General features: G+C 36.7%; 1 protein-coding gene across 4 annotated transcripts in view; it reads right to left on the minus strand.

Moving 5' to 3' along the window:
• Positions 1-231: 231 nt before the first annotated feature.
• The window catches only part of DCDC2 (doublecortin domain containing 2), a 91367-nt gene continuing 70159 nt past the window's right edge, over positions 232-21439 (minus strand). For all 4 annotated transcript variants that reach the window (XM_075213143.1, XM_075213142.1, XM_075213144.1 and 1 more), the window contains 3 exons: positions 10422-10519; positions 6824-6979; positions 232-1910 (listed from right to left, as the gene is read on the minus strand). In XM_075213143.1, the coding sequence (XP_075069244.1) occupies positions 1812-1910; positions 6824-6979; positions 10422-10519 (353 nt within the window). In that variant the 3' untranslated portion in view covers positions 232-1811. The remainder of the gene's footprint in view (positions 1911-6823; positions 6980-10421; positions 10520-21439) is intronic.

The following is a 21439-nucleotide window of genomic DNA, read 5'->3' on the forward strand; positions in this document are numbered from 1 at the left end:
CGAAGGGTTCACGTGGATCATGTTTTGAGAGTTCTCATGATTACATGAATTGAAATAATACAGAATATGGAAGTTGCTCTCATAAGTTTACAGCAGGCGCTAGAGAGAGAGAGAGGGGTTATCAAGAAACATACACAGTAAAATCCCCAGCACACTGTTGTGAACCAGTAAAAAAGCCAGTGTTCTGGGGAGTTTTTCTCTTTGGTTTCAAATAAAGCACATCAATGTTGATTTAATGTAAATAGCTGTTTATTTGTGACATAAATATGCCTTTATTTAGTAATTTGCTAACATTATGTTGCATATATCAGTTTGCAGACTTAGAATCACTTTGCAGAATTGTATGGAAAAATAACATTCTATAATATATGTGACTTAGTAATGTTATAAGTAATAAATAAATCAGCCTTCCACAGAAATGCAACATGCTAATATGCAAGAGTAATGCAATACAATCTTTTAATATTAAATTTTCCCTGTTTTGCTTTCAATTCATCTTTACACCAGTAATTGCTATTAAAAATATACTTGAATGCATGCCCCCAGCAACTAGAGGGATAATCTGTAAATTGTGCATGCCTAAAATCTATTCATATCACTTGAGCTCTCAGCCAGTAACAAAATGGGTCAGATTATATCTGCCCAGATGGATACATATTGTTTCTTTTGTATTCACGATGAGGTTTCTGAATAATCTAACCAAGTGCGTTAGCTCCATTTCATGTGCTGCAGTTTCTAACATTCAGCAAACTTACCTAACAATTACATGTTTCTTTTAAGATCTAATACCACTCAGTTCTGTTTGGTGAGCCCAACATTTGTCTTGCTTAGGCAGCGGTGTGTATGCAGGGATTACTATTTAATGAGTATGACATTTTACACTTTACAAGGACACGCTAAGTAAATGTTAGTGCATTTCAAACTGGTGATCACAGTAAACACGCAGAATGGGACATAGGTCATTATTTATAAATTGTTGTCGATATTCCCTTGTGTCTGTGTTCAGTAGCAGACATCACTGGCTATTAAACAGAGCCCATTAAATCTTTACATGCACAACGTAAATTACTGTCAATGACGGCCACATGGTATACTATAATGTACAATGCTGTAATATCCTGGAGACTGGAGATGTTTTCCAATTAGCTTCAGATTTGTGTGCAAGATCAACCGTAGAGAATGAGTGTGGCAGAAACTCGCATTAATGTATGTAGTTCAACATCCGAGGGAGAACCAAATATTGACTACCCAGTTGTAGCACTTTAATTATTTTATGTAAAATTAAGTTCAGCTTAAAGGGAGACATTTATGAAATCTGATGCACAGGTAACTATGGAAAAAGGTGATGTAACCCATAGCAACCAGTCTGTCAACAGTTTACAAAGTGAAAGGATACATCAGATTGGCACCTTTAGGTTACAGCATCATTTTAAACAGTTAATTGGTCACAAGTTTGCGTAAAAGGCCATAAATAAATTCTATTCCGACTGACATGTGAAAACAATAAGCAATAGGATGAAGAAAAATAGTGCAATTCTTACATGCTGAGCTGTTAATGTAATATGGCTTAACATAATAAATTTAATATTACAATTACAAAACACCTGACAGTATAAAAAAATACCCTAATAAATAGATAGGAACAATATTCTTGATAAAAAATAAACTGCTTTAGAAACGGTACATATGTTTATGTGTTTAATATTAGGGTGTGCATATGTATACACACTTCTACAAACATATAATGATTCAATAAAATTTGCAGATTCAAGTATCAAGGTAGCATTGTAGAACCGATCTAATCTTCTGTGTTAAGCTACAGCAAAAGCATCTATTTTCTCTGCGTCACTAGGAGTGGAGATCTTCTCTAGAAGTCTTGATGAAGTTGGTCTCGGGAGTGAATATTCAGCCTAAAGAAAAACACAGTATGAAGATATTGAAGTTTTCCAATAAAATAATCACACAAGATCTACTAGTCCCTACAGTAGTGCAGCTCTATTTTCTGTTTATTCATAAAAGTTTTGATTTTCATTTGACTTAGATTGGAGTAAAAAAAAACAATATTATAAATATATAGGTCAAATAAATAGGGGGAAATCATTTTCATTAAATCTTATTTGCTAATTATGAATTATTCATGTAGACTACTCCTAATATTGTGGAAAACAGATTACTGTACAATAAGGTTGTCGTCACATTCAAGGTTGCCCTAACAACACTGCATTCCTGGGGTGGCAGACACTCAACTGGGTGGAGCCTGTAATTTGTGTACATATGGACAGACAGATTGAGCTAGTACAATTTTAGCAAAATATAGTATATTGCCTCTCTTCATAATGCTTTCCTGTATGGACCGAATATGATAAAAGAACCCAATATGAGAAATAACAGAAAATAAATCAAATTAGGAATATGATTCTTATAGATATTTGCTTTTAAAAATAGTTATTAATCAGCGTAAACAGCTCATGAATGTTGTAGCATTCACAGGGCCGGATTAACCATAGGGCTAACTGGGCTACAGCCCAGGGGCCTATGGCATCCAGGGGGCCCTTGAAAGTGCTCAGCAGCAGTATTGATTGGTCGGGGCGCCCCCGGCGCGATCAGTGCTGCTGAGAACTTTCACTGCGGTCCTTCCCCGGCGAGCTGTAGTCTCCTTACTGAGAAGATCTCGTGAGTCTCACTCTCACGAGATCTCCTCAGTAAAGAGCGTACAGTGCGCCGGGGAAGGAGGTAAGTGCCGGGGAAGGGGGAGGGGGGCGGGCAGCTCGGATCACGGGGGGGGGGGGCCCTCACGGGGGAATGGAGGCCCCCTTAGCCCAGGGACCTCCATTCCCTTAATCCGGCACTGAGCATTCATAACTGAATTTCGAAGTGGTAATATGTAGTCGGCCAATATAACAAAAAGGGAGATATTGATTTCCAGGTACAACATTTTCCATTGACCAATTAAAAAGGGGCAGAAAGCAAATATAAATACTATTTAACCAAAGCTAAGAGTTAGAATCAGTATTTTGCATTTATAGCAGCATATAAAATCAGCACTTTCACTTCAATAAAAGGCCTCCTGATATACTTTTTCTCAATTTGGATAAATGGCAAAAATAGCAGTTATAAGAAACATTTTGAGTGCTGTAAGTCATTAAAAAGTTATAGTAAGCAGAATAGTTACTTTGAATAAGGCAAAGTAAATGTGAAATACCATTTAAAGTTGCGCTATCTCTTACATAAAAGATTTTATTGATATGCCCATACCCCTAGCTGGAGCCCTGGGAGCTGCTATATTTCACTTATTTGAATAATATTCATATAAGCACAGAAGTAAATTGCATTAAAGATACTGCACATTGTAGATTATAGAATATTATAATTAACTGAGGTATTTATTTGTGCTTTTGCGGGATAATAAACTCCACACTCCTTTATGGATAAATTCATCAAATGCTTCCAAAAATTTCTGTTTTTTACATTTAATAAAAAAGAATCCATGGTATATATTTTGGCAAATTCTAATGTTTTTTGGTTTTCTTTGTACGGTAAGCTAAAGTGAGACAGATCAATGAAGTAATATACAATAAATATCTGAGGATCCCCTTAGCAGATTAGTGGGGCAGTACAACTCTTGTTGACGAGTCAAAAGTATTGTTGTGAAGATCATTATTAGCTAAAAATAACTGGAAACAATGAAATGGTACAGTTAACATATTTATTGCAGGCATTTGCAATATTGTTGTATCTTTATACTTGTTTTACTTCTTTTAATTATGTCTTGTGCTCTAAAGCCAAGCTGCTTAAACTGGAAATTGTCCTATTGACACAGGTTGTTTGAGTTTGGAACATACTGTAGGCCTTTAACTGAGAGTACATTTATTTTGGGGATGATTTGTTATTACTAGTGGCGCACAGTGGCATCTAATGTAAGGGGTTTTTATTCTGCTTTAATTTCCAAGTTTAAATATAGACTATGATTAAAATAAATAGTAAAGTGTACCAAGCAATACTAATCTTTGTTATAATTCATTATATTTAGGAGCAATAGTGCTAGAAGTCAATGGGTATACAGTAACTGCTGAGGGAGATATTAAACATTTTCATTTAGCTGTTTTTAAAACATCTTTCCTCCCTCTCTTACAATAGTACTCAGGTGACGCCCCCCCCCCCCCTCCCCTTGTGGACCCATGTGTTGCCCTGGTCAGTGAGCTTAGGTCAGTGCACACATCTGCTGGTGTACATCCGACGAGCCACTTACAAATGACAGTTGTTTCTTACTGGACAAACGCTTGTGGGCAGTTTATTTAACATGGAAAATCCTTCTGGCTTGTAAATGCGATTGGTACATATGTCATACACGTTAGGATAGGCTGACCCTCTTTCGGAACACAAGCAACTGGCACTTCCCATCCATTTGAAATGTTAAGAAGTATGGTATGAAATTACCACTACTGTAAAGGATAGGTGGGAGGAGGGTTTCCAAACTTGAAAATCTTCTTTACTGACAATTTTATACAAAATGTACCAACATTTTTTTATGGATACAGCATATTTATGTGATTCTGAAATGTATCAAAAAGTGAAAAAATAGCATTCAGTTGCACAGGGTGACCAGTTACCCTAGTAAAACCCAAAACAAATGGTGAATGTTATTTTAAATTTAGTACTGTAAGAGGTTGCAATGTTCTTGCCAAGCTATTTTTTCTTTTACTAACAGAGACGAATAGGACTGACTGGAAGTACATTTTCTGACAGTTGCAACCATGGTTGTGTTTAGCATTGAAATAAAGTTTGAACTATACCTTCCTTCTGCTCATTAGGAAAGGTCGCCAGAATTTGTTTTTCAAAAAGTAATACACCTGAATTATATCAGCCCTTTTCCAAGAGCTTGCTAGATGGAAAATTAGTCCATGTTGTGATTATCTAGGAAATGATCCTCACGTTACAGTATTACAATTGATAATAATGTGTAAAATAATTTATAAATCAGCTTCATACTTCCTGCTTTACACTTCAGGAATCTTAGTCTGAGCTCTAGATATGGTTCAATTATGTCCCACCAAGCACGTTAGCGGTACACTGAGCATGGCAGCCAGTAGTTGGGATGGGTTTACTCATACACTCTCATAAGTATCCAATACTTGTCTAGAAATGTCTATTGTCATTGAAGTGTGCATATTAAATAAACTATTCAGCTATGTAACAAAAAGATACATAAAATTGTCTAGGTATGTGTTGTCAAATCTCTAATTTGTGGGTGTGAAGTGTACATCCTAACCAGAATTTATTGAGTCACATAAAAATACAGCGCAATAAATATCCTGAGTAAATAGCTCATTACTTCATTCTTGCAGCTGTCTTTTTGGTGTCACCTTCTGATATACTCATCTTTTAATTCTGCTGAATTAAATTGTTAATATAATTATGAAATACAACCAGCCTCAAACAAATCCACATTTCTTCTGCACTTGTGACACCTACTGGCTTGTTGTAATGTTACAATTTGCCAATATTTCTACATTTCTGTGACTTTCACCGGCAATATTCTCACAAGAGGGCATTCACTACCCACTGAATGGCCTCCCTCAGCTATTGTGACCTCTTCATGAAGGGTGCTCAATTAAGCTCATCAACCAACAATGGATGTCCATCACAGGGTCTATCAGTACACATTTATATATATATATATATATATCATTATTATTATTATTATTATTAATTAAAACATTCAATGATAAAATAAGCAGGGATTATTCAAAGATATCCTCCCCTATATGGCAATGATTAGGACAAACTGCATGCACTATGCATACTAACATGGTTTTGCCACCAAATGAATTCTATTAAATATATTAAAGTTTTACATGTGCCTAGAAATGCACCTCCCCTGAAGTAGATGGTACAAAATGTATCCTATTAAAAGTATAGCATACCATTTTGCCACTGCCCTGCAAAACTAGGATCACTGGGTGCATTACTCTGTAGGTTTCAAGGAACGCCCCCACTCCACACAACTCCTCCCATCCTGCAGGTAGCAGGATGGGCAGAACCAATATCCATGAGAATGCAGCCTATCAATTTACAGTGGACTTCCACTAAAGTATATACTGTAGGTTTGTGGAGCAAGATTGCAGTGGTTGTGGGAGAACAGAAGTTTTCACTGGCCAATGAGTGGAGTTGGGCAGAGTGAGGAAGTTAGTATGCACTAGGTGCGCTGGTGCAAATGCAGTTGTTTTGCCATGTGCATCCAGTTCACCACAAGGTCCTGTGACCACACTAAGACAGTTTGACACCAATATTCATGAGGTAATGGTTCCTTTGTGAGTTGCTGCAGTCTCTTATTTATTGGTTCTACCCACAAAATGGTTATCTCTACTGTATGTAGGCAACAGGTACACACAATATATCTAAGTAAGGAATGCAAAAGAAATGTGTGTTTAATAACCTATATCTTGCTATGTCAATGTCCACAGTTAATAGTTAAAGGAGTTGTTTCCTTAAAGTCACAGCAAGTTTTTCAACTATGGGATAATAATACCTGTGGATATGTAATGGATCACAAACAATATTAAGAATAAAACATAAAAGTGAAAGTTTTTGTCCATTTATATACCTGGCTTTGGTCATCTGTGTTTTCATTAGCGTCTTCTTTTTCGCCTTCTTCTTTCACAAAAACATCACCATTAATTTGCCCCAAGCATTCACCATTTGTGTCTACTGAATTAAAATGTTGATCATTTTCTTCCTGATGATGTTCAGTTACATCATCCTTTATCAAATCTTCTGAGTCATTGTTCATGTCCCGATAATTAGTTTCCATCTCATAACTTACCATGTTGTTCTCCTCATATTCCTCAGCTTCCTGGGTGGAGTCTTGCAGGATGTTATGATGTTCACTTTTTTCCTCCTCCTCTCCTTCACTGTCTGCATCTCCCTCATCAAGATCTCCATTCTCCATGACCTCCTCCTCCACAGTTTCTGCCTCTCTCTGCAACAACAGATAAAGCCGTGAACTCCAGAATTGTCTTATGATGTTAAGATGTATACTTGTCATACACATACAGTATTTATAATCACCGTGCTGGCGTACTGGGTTTTCTTAAAGTTATATGTGATATTTCCACATAAACTAATTTACATATTAATGTTACAGAAAATGGTAGTTAAAACATGAATTTATCTTTTCTGCAAAACAAAGTAAATACTTCTAAATGTGAGGTAAATTTAAATGTAGAAAACATTTGTGGAAAGGAGAGAACCTTTAGAAGATCATCTCCTCAAAAAATGACATTTATTTTAGCTATCCATTGGTTACGATAGACATAGATTTGCCTTAATATACTGTACAATATTTAGCTACATCAGAGATAGAACAACACATTCTCATAATATTTGCATGGTTGTTACAAAACCTCTCCCACATCCTGGGCTCCTTAATGTTTTTTGTAGTGTAAGGGATTATTTTCTGTTGATCACAAGAGAATAATTACTAAGTGGCCACATTATTATTATTTTAAATAGGGGCTTCCCCTCTTTCAAATGCGGGTACCACTGAGTCTGTGGGTGAGAAAGGGTATTTTTAGTACACTCCCCAATTCCCTGGCTCTATACAAATATCTGTAGTATAGTGGCTGTGAGGGGGAGGGGCCTGATGTCATCATCGCACCCAGCACAAAGACAATATCAAGCCCCACCCCAACTCTCAACATTGAAGGGCTTACATTTCATATCTCAGGAAATTAGTTTGATATTTTATTTTTCTATCAAAAATATAAATTTCAGTAAGACTGAAGGAGGTGCTTCGCCCTCACCAAATATATAAAGCTAGCACAGGTATCAGAGCAAGCCTACAGAAGGTGACTTAAAACTTTAAATAAAAGTACATGTCTTTCACCCTCTCATGAAAATATCAACTGACTCAGCAGCCATGGTTTGTTTTTGGTTTTTTTGATAGTGTATAAAAGAAAAGCATACTTCTGAAGAAGGAGATGGTTAAAAGAAAATCTAAAACATTTATAGAAAATTGCAAGTCTGCAGTCTTGAAACTTGTAATTTATAATGAAAACCAGTATCTAGTGAAGGCTTCATTGTAAATAAATGAAAAAGATGGAAATTCTTCTTTACAGAAATAAGATAGAAATACAAGCTCTCTAACATATAATATATGCAAAAGAAGGTGGATTTGCATGCACTGCCATGAATGCAGTTTTTTTTAGTTAAAACATGTAACAAACTGCTTCGGTTTATGCACAATGTCCTAGAAAGTAGCCATTACCATTACCTTACTCTGTCTTGCCCAAATCTTGATTAATATTTTAGGGGAACTAGACAAAGGCAGCACTGGAAACTCTTTATGATGCCAGGTGTTAGGTTTATATACTGTACAAGTTAACCCGTGCATGATACTCATGCATTCTAGTCAAATCAAGCTACTTAAGGTCTTAAAAAGGTTCTTGTCATGCATTTGGGCCTAGCCCAGCCTCCTCAGGGGAAGAGCGTTACTTCCCGACGCAAGCGCCTTTTTTAATGTGTGTTCATGAGGTAAAATTACCTCACGAAAATGAGTTTGACCCCTCAACTCGTAAATTTAGCCTTTACTACACCTCCCACGGGGGGAAGGGGGGATGATGGAAGTTAACTGGATATATATTTTGTTACTTTTTTTTTACATTCTTATGTTTTATATTTGTGGCCATTTTTGCTGGACTTATTTTTGTGTATATTTACCTAATTCCGTTTGAATGTGTGTTATGTTTTAAACATTTGACACATTCTCTATGGGGCAGGTTCAATTCTGAGCAAAGTGCCTGGGGTTACAAGCAAAAATGAGTATAGTCTAGCCCCATTTGAGGTGTGATAAGCATCGTGGGTTCCAGAAATTAACTACTCCCCTGGCATTCTGCGCAAATAATCCACGATCGCGGCACTTCCTTCAGAATCGTACCTCCCCCCATGTCTACTTTAATGTCTTTCTGTGCTGTGTATTGTGTTATTTCTATTTGTTTCTGTCTCAGTGTAATTCAGTACCTGATCACTTTGTACTGCATAAGGAAAAGTACATCGTTTTATATTAGAAAGTGTAGGCATTTTCTACTCAAATGTCCTACTTATAAATTCACAGAGAGTTCTTGCCCTAGAGTTAGTTATTTATAAAAGAGAAAAAGAAATAATTAGCTATGGTCAGAGAATCATGAGGGCCAGCTTCAAACACAGCTTTCATTTTGGACATTGCATGCATTATTGGTATTCCCTTTAATGTCTGTCTGGCACTTCCTAAACTGTGTGACCCTGTACTAATTTGCTTACTTGAAAATCATCTCACAGAGCGTTTATTGTACAGAAACATACTGAATGTAATGCAAGTTAATGAGCTAATTACAACAGAAAATGGAACGACTATCTGCTACTATATTACCAATCATAAAACATGACTGTCTTAGCATTAACTCTTTTGAGTGCGACATGTGGGCATCCATGGCAACCAAGCAGTTAAACATCACAATAATTATGTCAGTTTATAACATTTACCCTCATTACAAAGGCAAACTTGTGACCAACGATTAATTAAGATTGCCCAAATCAAGTTAGAAGTTTAATAGTATTGCTTGCTAACAATACTAGAACTAGTTGCTACAGCAAAAAATGTGTAAAAAAAAAAAAAAGTGCATCCTATACATGCACACTGCAAACTTGGTTGCACACAGTCATAAATAAGCTAATACAATTGGTGCTAACACCCCAGTATCAGGCACCTCCCAATGAATCCCTACTGCATGTTATAGTTCTTACTTTGAAGCAACCAACATACACTAAGCACAGCTCTACTAAACATCTATATCTATAAAGAATCATAATTGATTTAGAGTACTAACTGGTTTTGAATTTTATTTACTGCACGGTCCCTGAGGTAAGTTGAACCAATCCAGGTGTCATATGTGGAGCGATAATGCATTTTAAAAAAGGGTAACTTCAAAGCACTCAATGGTCCAATTAGTGCAGCATATATAATTATAAATGCAGGAATTATTTTAAAGAGCTATAAGACACGTACCACCGGAGCTATAAAGATCAGCTTAAATGTAATCTTGCCAATTCTAGATAACTACTTTGAAGCCTTAGCAGCCTCTCTTAAGGCTATATTTGTGAAAGGTTACCTAGGGCAAAGTAACATTATGCAAATCGGCTTTTAAAAATAGTAGCATTTACTAATTTATAACTCTTAAAAAAATAGCCTGAAAATACTTTCAATGCTTCAAATTAAAAGCACTCATCTGCATTTCAACTTTAATTAGCTGCTGGAATATGAGGTTTAAAATGAGTCCTTTATAGCTTTCCAGCCTCAGCTGATAGTGTTGAACGGGCAAACAATTTGTATTATTTTTCTTTTTCTCATTACCATTTGATGGCTTAAAAGCTGTAAGGCAAATTACCTGATCAACCGGAACCTCCACTTTAGTATTTTCATCTTCCTGAACTTCCGATGCCCCCCACATTTCTGATCTGTCTTCACCAGCTTTGAAAATGCCATCTGCACACAAAAAAAACAACACAAAAAATAATGTTACTGAAATATGGCTCAAGTCTGGCCCTCTGTGGTGGAGAGAAACAACTACAGCTGCTGAACTGACAATTCAGCAAAATAAGCTGTTGTTTTTCCATTTTTGTTATACTACAATGATCAACAATCACATGGGATTCAAAATCATATGCACGTGAACATCTGATAAACACCTTGTGCTTTGCTAGATGTAAAAATCATTAAGTACAGAGCTAGAAATGTATCTCTTTGAGCACAGTGATCTGTAGAAAGACAAAACTGGGAATGATTTAAGGAGTTTATCAATGCACACATATGGATTACATAATAACTTCTGGTACACATGAATTTATTCATTGTTTGATCTGGGACTCTACTTATTCTGGCCTATTTGGGCTTCTACATTCTCTTTCACTCTCAAACTTGATTGGATTATTAAAGGTTGTTATTTTACTGTGATTGCTCACTCGGGAGATTTACTAATATATTAAATAACTTGTACACAAATTAGCTTTTGTTTTAACACAAATGGTTACTGTAGTCATTGTACCTATAGAATATGACTAGACAGTATGGTATACCCAAGTTCATTTTTTATTGATTGGGCTTTCTTTTGATAACATTTTGGAATAAATTGTTTTTGCCATTATTCTGCCTATAGTTTCTTTTCGCCAATTAGCACCCCCAGCAACATATAACATGCAATAATAAGCTACATTTCCCAATGAGAGCAATACCAAATATATGTACTTTACTCAAGGCCTGATAACATTATTCCAGGGTGAAAAATATAGTAGTTTATTAGGCCATAGGAGGTGCGATCAAAGATTGGTGCTGTTTAGAGTACTGCAACAACAGGACGTGTGCGCACCCGAACATTGCGTGAGGCTCCTAAGGGAGTTTATATAGAACTGAATCCCCCCCACCCCCCTATGTATTATGGCACCAGGGAGCATATCCGGAGGAAGTGTCCCACCCCTCCATCCTGCACCAAAATCCGTCATTTAGCAGAGCTGTGTTAGATGTAATAACTCAATATTACCTAGGATGCTGTTCTGCTTCAAAATCTCTGCACTGAAAATAGAGCTAAGCTTAGTGTTTGGTGGGTTAATTTGCACCCAATTGGGGGTGATTGTGCATATCAGGTGTGTGATCCATGCGGATTGGCAGCATGGCGTGACATGTACGGAATTTTTACATTTGTGATGCTGGGCGGTAAATCTTCTGTCAAAGCAGGAGGTTCTGGGCAGGTGTGAAGGAACAAAATATGGACAGCATCAGTTTAGTGTATGTAGTCTGAACTGCCTTCTGTCTGTTTAACAGTAACATATTTTTGTGTGAGTATATGACAATGTTATGCAGTGTATGTGACAATCTAGTTTTCGGTGATGGTGAAATGGAAAAGCAGACGTAAAGGGGTTATAACATTTCTTTTAGTTTTTAATTCAATGATTAATTCTAGATTAAGATTTATTTTTTTTACATTTCTCTAAACATTGAACATCATTATCTATTATTATAACCACAAGTATCCAAGATTATTGTGGATGGTCTATAACTATACCCTTCAAGCTATGTTGGAGTATAGTAATACAAAAGTATATAACTATATAGAATCAGGATCTCCAAATATCATGGTACCTGATCATGTTGGTGTTACTGTGTTACTCCTGCAGTCTATATTCATCCAACATATTGTAAAGATTGTTTCATGTATTTTAGTATTAGCTTTCAATTTCTCAAAGCTACATGAATAATTATAATGTACTGATAATGAGACAGAAATATTTCATGGAGCTGTACAATTGGGGAGATAAACAGACACAAATCACAGACTTCCATTTACACGGTGTGACACATGACTACTGTGAAGTGTAAGGATGTCATGTTGGATACAGATGTGGAACAATGGAGAGTTGCATATATGCATGTATAGCAGAAGTCCTGGAAATGTGAGATCAGGTTACAGGAGTGGATTAGGTCAATGTGGAAGCACAGAGGTCTTGCGGGACCAGATGAATTGGTAAACTTAGATAACATGACTACTGTATGTATATGAATATACTATACTACATTGTGGAAGGAAAAGCTTACATATTTTGTGAGATATTTAAGTTCATTCTTCTATGCTACACTTTCAAAATGACTTTTGGGGGGTGTCGGGATGTAATAAGAGTCTATCCAGCCAACCAGTCATCCGTTACCTTACTAATTAAATACATTTTCAAAGGACTAAGCGTGAGTTTTCATGAAAGGGATTCGTATGTAAAGTATAATGAATTAGCTATAGATCCGTCATTATCTCAGAACAATTCAATATTTGCTTAGTGTGTCGGCCCCAAATGACGGTACAGCTGTATTAACATCTAATAGGGATAATAAAGATGGACAGTGGTAATCACTGCTGGTTTTCAATAACTGTTCACTATTGTTCAAGTTATATGGGAAAAGATCACATCACTATGACTAAACGTGAGCTCCTCGATAATTCAGAATTGAACAAATGTGTAGAAAAAACGAACACTGTCTGGAATAAAATCATTGCCTGCCATTCCATGGCACATTTTTAGATAAACAATAGACATCTTCACATCATAACTAACCAAACAGAAATAAAGATTGCTGCATTGAGTGTGGTTTATCAGTGTATCATTGTGGCATAATTGTCTTATTTTAACATAAGTATGTCTTCAATTCTTGGATAAAACAAACTGTAAGAACACCCACCCATTCTGGATGTTCATAATAAAATGGGTCTAATTATCTCTATATAAGCAAATCCATTCAGGCAAACCATTGGTACCTCTCAGCAGGAAACACAAACTCTGAATTAGGTACCTGGTAAAATATATTGACTACAGCAGATGGATAAGTCTTAAAATATTAAGCTCGCTCAACTGGAGAAAAATTTAACATCTGACAAGACCAAGACTGCAAATATGAATAAAAAAATGAACACACACTCCGACTAGACTGCCTTAATTATTTCCTTGCTCTCAACACACATGCATATGCATGCAAACATGTCTTACACAATCAGTGACAGAACAATTTATCACAGATAACGCAACAACATATGGTGAATATGGTGTCTAGCTGAATATGAAAAAATTATATTATTTCTAGTTTTTAGAAGTCAGTGTCAAATATCACCATTTAAAAACACACCAGTATGTACTTCTGTCATTTCCTTTTATATGTAAAAATAAATAAATAAATAAATAAATAAAAAACAAATGTGGAGAGCCTTGAGCTACATGTTACACATCCATATATCTGAGCCAGTCTCCTTTTTGTACTCTAAACACGTGCAAGCCCTTGTGGCATTCTAGATAATATATGCATACGCTTTTGTAGTTAAGGTAACTGAATACAATAAAGTTGGGAGAACTATTGTGTTTTGTAAAAAAATAAAATAAAACATGTACAACCAGGCATTACATCATCTTTATTTGAATTTCAGAGAACACAGCAATTGTTTCTAATCCTTGATATAAAAGGGAGTAGAATATTTCTTTAGTATGAATAGAACCATCTGCAGCAGCAGGAATATCATGACAGGCCCACAGCAATTCTGTCTTATGTCTCTTTTATATCTCTTATTTCGCAACGAATGCAGACTGTAATTAGAACATGTGTGATTTCATTGTATATATACATAGCTGACAGCAGTTTAAAATATTTTCCAAGGACAGTTTACTACAGAGCCGGTACATCCACAGTGGACCATGGAGCATTGTAATGCCAATCATACAGTGTTTGCTGAATGTAATAATAGTGTATTTTCTGCATTTTAAATACCCCCTCTAAATAAATATTAACTTCTAAGGCCTAAATAATAGGAACACATTGTAAGAATTGCATCTAACAAGGGAAATCATTTTGTACTGGAACCAGAATTTACAGGGACAAATCTTTAAAGCCTGGGATGGTCCAAGGAAATTGGGGAAGTTGGTAATTATGTATATATTGTATTTTTGAAGTATAACGGTACCAAAATGTGTTCTATGATAAAGTTACATTATATAAGCTCTGAAGGACAAATCGGAATCCAATAATGACAACTATTAACAACTGCTATAATAACTGCCAATGTTTTTCCCTCTAGTCCATGGCTTGTAAACCTGCAGCTCTGGCACAAGGCATGGGTCGCTGTGTCATTTACAGTGGGACCCCATGATCTTCTCCTTGATACTCTATTCCGCCCATATAATAAACTATGACTCATCAATATTACGTGTTTTATTTTGTACAAGTCCCCAACTTACTGTTCATTATTTTTAACAGTACTATGCTCAATGTGTAATGTTAGTTAAAAAGTACATTAGTAATTAAAAAGCTAAGCTATGTTTCATAGAGATGAGTCAAAGATATTCATGGGTCCTGGTCAAGAACAGGTCGAGATGCCTTGCCCAAGACAACCATATCAAGTAGCCATGTACTAAACTAGAGATGCAGTAATGTGAAAAATGTACGTAGGCTTTGCTCTATTTTACGTAAATATTGGAAACTAAATGTAATTACTATTGAGAACAGATGTCTGCCCCAGCCACCACCTAGTACTTTCTGTACAAATAAGCAGTGGTTCAAGGAACGAGAGCAGCATGGCTGTAATTATAAATACAATGTTCCGTACATCCTATTTATAATAATGGCCACGTAGCTCTGTTGAATCTTGAATCATTGCATATTGTTCTGTTACAGTTTTGTTTATGCCAATTTCTGTTGCTCTCAGAAATCATGCAAGAGATGACAAGCAGATTTAATACAAGACTTTTCTAGTGTGGTTTTTTTACATATGAAGCCAGGATCGCAGTGACTTATTTGTCCATGATTATAAATAATAATAATAATAACAATAATAATACAGAACTATCCATTAAAAGGGTTCATTATCAATTTGGCAACAGAACACATGTATCTTCAGCAAATGAACAATGAAATAAATAGATGGCTAAGCTCCATTTCTTTTCATAGGGCTTTTAGCCGATTTACGTAGAAAACTGGAATAGGAAAACTGTCAAGAGAGCTCATTATTTCATGGTAAAATCACCAAAATCCCTTTGTACACTCGGATAAACAAGAAAATTACATGCATGCACTGAATAGAAAATGAGTTGTAAATTCAAATAACTAGTACAAAATCAATATATTTTAAATAATTAAGCATGTCAATTAATACCCTTTTGCCCGAGCTTCCATCCTAACCATTGGCAACTATAAAAAATGTATTGCTGCACAAATTATAACATTACACACAGCCATTTAATACGTTTCAAATCTAAAACTGATTGAAGTTTAGCAGTAGGGATAAAAATATCATTGTAATAATGGCCTGTTCTGAATATTTTATGGAAATCAGAGTCATTTATTAACTGTAAGCTCTGTATGTAAGCAAGAAAGTTAATGCGACCATAAACATTTTTAATGTGATTTACCACGGAGGCTGCCTCATAAAAATGCAAAATCAAATTAAAAATAAAATGTAAAAATCTTTGCCTCATTAAATCCCATGGATTGCTGTGAGGGATGGAGCAGGACACATGAGTTTATGATTTGCTGTCAATAATATAATTTGCTGGAAAAGAAAAAAGAAAAACAAAATGCTGATGATATTAGCGAAGGTATATTTCAATTAAAAAATTAAGAAGACAAATAACAATCTCTGTTTAATAGAAAAAATCTATAAAGCCTGTAGCATCTGTCATAACTTATGCTTCGGAATAAAAAATGCAAACTAAATTTCTTTCAGTGCTTTCATCTGCAAGGCCATTGCCTTTTGTAATATGTGCAGATATTAGATATTAGCGCACCAGACTCAATCAGGGGCAGGCTGGGCTGGTTCCATAGTGGGCTAGTCATGCTCCTTAGCTCTTCTGTATAACTTACATAAAACTTATATATACAGTAGGCGATATTGCATTATGATCTTTTTTTACCATAGCTTTGTAAAAGGTCATCAGAGGAAAAATGAGGAGGAGACTGATGATTTTTTGCAAAAATGTCTCCTGGTGTCTGGCAGATATTGCTTGTAATTGATATCTGACATATGTACATTGATGTACAGTAAGTGATGTTTTTAGTATATTAACTGTCTGTGAAGGTCACTATTGATTTCTGATTAACAAAAAGTGTAAATTGACCAACAAAAAATGCAGCTGGTGTCCTTTATATATGTTAGTTAGACAAGAATAACATGTCTACTTATGGAACTAATTTTAGAAAAAATAAACACTTTTACCATATAATAAGAGATTGAGACGGCTTTACGTCTTTCTTTTGGTTTCCTGCAATGGAGATGTTGTGCCAGCTTTATACTGGTACAGTCTTATAATGTTAATTTTTTTGACTTACTGTACAGGTTTTTATCAACTAAAAAAACACAATAAATGTGAGCCTGTTTTTTTGTCAAAGTGCTCATCTAAGAAAGAAACGCAGCATCCATTTACAGTACCCTATATGACCTCCAGGTGTACAACACATAACAAGTGGTAGCCCATATGCATTGATCACAATTAAAATGTTAGTTGGAAGGACAAGTACAAAAATGAAAAAAACAATAGGTGGTAAAGTTGTTGAAGCACCAATATTACATCTAAATATAATTCCAGGAATAATGCCATAACCCATTAGTTACAGAGAAGTGTAGTGCCTCTGTCCTGGGGTTTCTGCCTCTGCCCTTGGGTTGTGCCTCTGTCCTGGGGTTTCTGCCTCTGCCCTTGGGTTGTGCCTCTGTCCTGGGGTTTCTGCCTCTGCCCTTGGGTTGTACCTCTGTCCTGGGGTTTTTGCCTCTGTGCTTGGGTTGTGCCTCTGTCCAGGGCTTTCTGCCTCTGCCCAGGGGTTGTACCTCTGTCTTGGGGTTTTTGCCTCTGCCCTTGGGTTGTGCCTCTGTCCAGGGCTTTCTGCCTCTGCCCATTGGTTGTACCTCTGTCCAGGAGTTTCTGCCTTGCCCTTGGGTTGTACCTCTGTCCTGGGGTTTTTGCCTCTGCTCTTGGGTTGTACCTCTGTCCAGAGCTTTCTGCCTCTGCCCTTGGGTTGTACCTCTGTCCAGGATTTTCTGCCTTGCCCTTGGGTTGTGCCTTTGTCCTGGAGTTTCTGCCTTGCCCTTGGGTTGTGCATTTGTCCTAGGGTTTCTGCCTCTGCTCTTGGGTTGTGCCTCAGGGCTGGGGGTGGGGCTTCTGTCTTTGGGTTGTGCCTCAGGGCTGGGGGTGGGGCTTTTGTCTTTCGGTTGTGCCTCAGTGCGGGGGGTGGAAGAGGGGGAGTTTGTGAAATTGAATGATCATTGTTCATGAAGAAACACTGTTGTAAATTAATTTTAAGTGCGGATATTGCCTTCAATAAAGGTAATTTATAAAAGTGCAATATATATGCCTCCCACAATGCACATCCAATTGCACATAGCTTTGCTCCAAAGCATCTATTTTTATTTGCTTAAATATTTTCGGTCCAAGATGGCGGCATTTGCAAGGATGCTAAATTTTGTACAGTCTGAGGAAAGAGTTGGGCAGATTGGGGGTGTTCATTGCCTTATACAGAGTAGACACATGAATTTACCCAGTTATTAACCTACATGGGAAAAAAAGATTTCGGGGGACAGAATTAAGAATAAGACAATACGATTGAAAAGTAGAGAAGGGTAGAGGTGCAATTAAGGAGGCGTAACATATTAAACAAGGGGATGTACAGCTTTTTTTCACGTTCCAGGTACACATGAAATAGGGAAGGGACTTTATAGGTGCCTACAAAAGAAGTCCCTAAAACATACAAAAATGACACATGGAATAAAGAGTCCTCATGTCTCTTTACTCATGATTAATTTACGATATATGTCAGGTAAAACCGAGCAGAAAAACAGAAAATGTGAAATGAATGACGTTGATAGCCCTAAAGTGACAGTAGGCCAGGTTATGAAGCAATGTTTTTTACTGTTTCTCCTATGCAAATTTTCAATCAGACCCACAATTCCACATAAGTAGGAGCAGATTGATTTTTTTTTAGGGGAGTTCCCAAGATGTAACAGTAAATGTACTGGGCTCTGTGGGCCCACCTTTGTACTGTCACATATTGTATAATTTACACTGGGCAGGTAAACGCTGACTGCCGATTGGCTGATATGGTTTTAGTGCATATTTGCATTTTTGAGCAAGATTAGTAAATAACACTAACATGAACCACTGTTTTTAATGATGTGTCATCTGCAAATCTTCAGTGTATTATTAATTGGATTCACTAAGGGTCATTTTGTGATATCATGTGCCTAGTTTTGCTAAAAATATTCCTGTGTAACTCATTATTAAGTGCTGTCTGCATGCATCTGAGCCAAACTAGCAAACATTACCTGGGTGCCTGTGAAAATAAGACATTCATATTTTAGCCTCAAAGTATTTATCTGCTTTAAACTTTAAGTAAAACTTTATTAAATTTAAAATGGAAATTACTGGTCTCATGACACGTACACATGAAGCGACCACTTATGACAAATGCTAACAGTCCTGAAATTGTGTGCTGGGAAACATCAATATCAGATGGTTTCCTGAAGGTTGGGAAATAATCAAAAAAACAGTTTTTGATCTAAATCATTGCCAATTCTTTCAATCCAGCTTTAAAACAAAAACAAGACAAAAGCAGACTAAAATAACTCAAATGGGTTTTTTTCACAAGAACCATATGAAAAAAATTATTCAGCATATTCCACTCACCCCGTGACTACTGCAGAAAAAGGGGATGCAGCTGCTACGAGACCAGCCTGCAATGTCAAAGCCCTATGGAGACACCCCACATTTTTCCAGACCCACAGTCCGGTCCCAACACCCGCTTATCTGCTATTGGAGCACATCAATTCTCTCTCTACTGTGGCACAATCCAAACCTCCCACTTACAGCTGTGATCAGAGGAGGGAGAGGAGAGCCACGGAGGAGGGAGCATATCATAGATATCACATCACTATGATTTCTAGGACACAATTAGTGTCTGCGTGGGAAACATTCTGCACATCCATTAACTAACTGTAAGTGAGGACATTAACAGCTTTGTATAAGAGGTTGAGACCTAGAAATCATCCTGGACACAGTCTCTGAAGCAGCTACTATTGTGTCTCCCCAGATCAACACTACAGAAATGTGACTGTGTATCAGTCTTATGTATTCTAGTTTGTGAGGGTATGTGTGTATACGAAGGAGCGAATGTGTGTGTCCTTGCTAGTGTTTGCTTGACAGAGGGTTTACTACATTTTTTACTATACATGTCTCATAATTATAATATATTATTTTATTTAATTTGGGGAGGAGGCTATCATTTAAATGTTTTTTATGGAGCACTTTAAACCTGTGGCTATAACGGGTGCTTTCTAAAATGTTTAACCGAGATGTCCTTGTAACTAGCAGATGGAAACAAGGAATTAAAGGAACAATAAGCACAATATGTAAGGTTTTTAAAGCACAACATAATTTCTTCAGGCATTTCCTTGTTTGTCCACTTAACCCATTTCAATACTTTAATCTCTAGTGAAATGCTTGGGTCTGTGGTCACTAGCTGATTCATGTACTTAATTGGTTGTGACTGAAAGAAAAAAAATGACACATGATAGAAAGTGAATGTGCCGGCATCAACATGCATAGTTCCCTCCAGCAAGTTGTAACCTTTCTCAGCCTCGTGCATCAAACATAGATGATATACTGTAGCTTCACATTGAAATGGCCACAGCAGACTAATTTAGTTTTCTGTAGCAAATCAAGTAGAACAATATTTTCTATGAACACAATATTTTCTATGAACAGCTTCACAGGGACGAGGTGCCCTAAATCATCGGCTGCATGCAATATTCTGATTTAGGGGGACTAAAACATTTCAGCACATGAAAGAATTGGTCAGATGATACCAAGCTTCAGAGACATATTCACCTTAGCTCCTTTTTGCAAGTTAAAACGTCACTGATGCTTGGTATGATCCGACCAAATTTTTGCTGAAATGTGATAGTCCCGTGAGTGCCATTCTTTGGGAAATATGTATGAATACTCCTAATGTTGAAAGATTGTTGAAGCACCAGAGCAATTAGCTACTGGGGCTGTTAATGTGACAGTGGTTTAAAGCCATGAGTATTTTCTCCTCCTAAGTTCCATTAAACAATCCAGAAGAAATCCATTTAAATTTACGTGCTGTATGTGACCCATAGTGTAGCAGCATTAAATTTTACATTTTTATAAGCTATTATTAGGCTATTATAAATAAATAAATAAGCAGAAGCAGAATCCAGCAGGACCTAATTTACAAAGTATCTCAAAACGCTTTTCTGTCATAGATTACCCTGCATCCATCAAGGTGCACTCTAATTTTACTCTTTCGAGAGATGCCTCTACAAACTAGTGTGCAAAGGGGAAAAGAAATCTAAAGAGACACAGGGCATGATGCAGAGTTGACTCTGAAAATTTGCACTGTGCATGCCTACAAGAACGCACGCATATGCGCATATGCAGATTTGCTCACACCTGATACTTGTGCATACTTACGATTGGGGAGGCAAAATAAGGGAGGGAATGGTGGTCTAATGACCTTTGCAATGTGAAAAAAAAGAGGCATCTCCCCAGAAGAAAATAGCCATGCTGAAAGTTTTAATAATTTTTTGTGGTGCACTACAAGCCCTGGCATTCATAAACTGCTTGGGTATGCTGACTCTTGTAGAAATACAAGTGCCGGCATACCCATGGTTGCCAGCACAAGCTGGCACTTGTAGAACTATAAACACTAGCATGCCGTGGCATCCATATGTACAAACATCTGGAGTGATGATGACATGCTCTGCAAGTAATCGGGATGCCAATGACAATCTCGCTACCTATCACACTCTGATCAATGTAGAGAGGCTTGGCTCTGATTGGTCAGAGTTTGGAAAAACTGCTCAGTGGGGTCTCACCG

This window comes from Mixophyes fleayi, chromosome 5 (assembly GCF_038048845.1).
Source record: "Mixophyes fleayi isolate aMixFle1 chromosome 5, aMixFle1.hap1, whole genome shotgun sequence".
NCBI lineage: Eukaryota > Metazoa > Chordata > Amphibia > Anura > Limnodynastidae > Mixophyes > Mixophyes fleayi.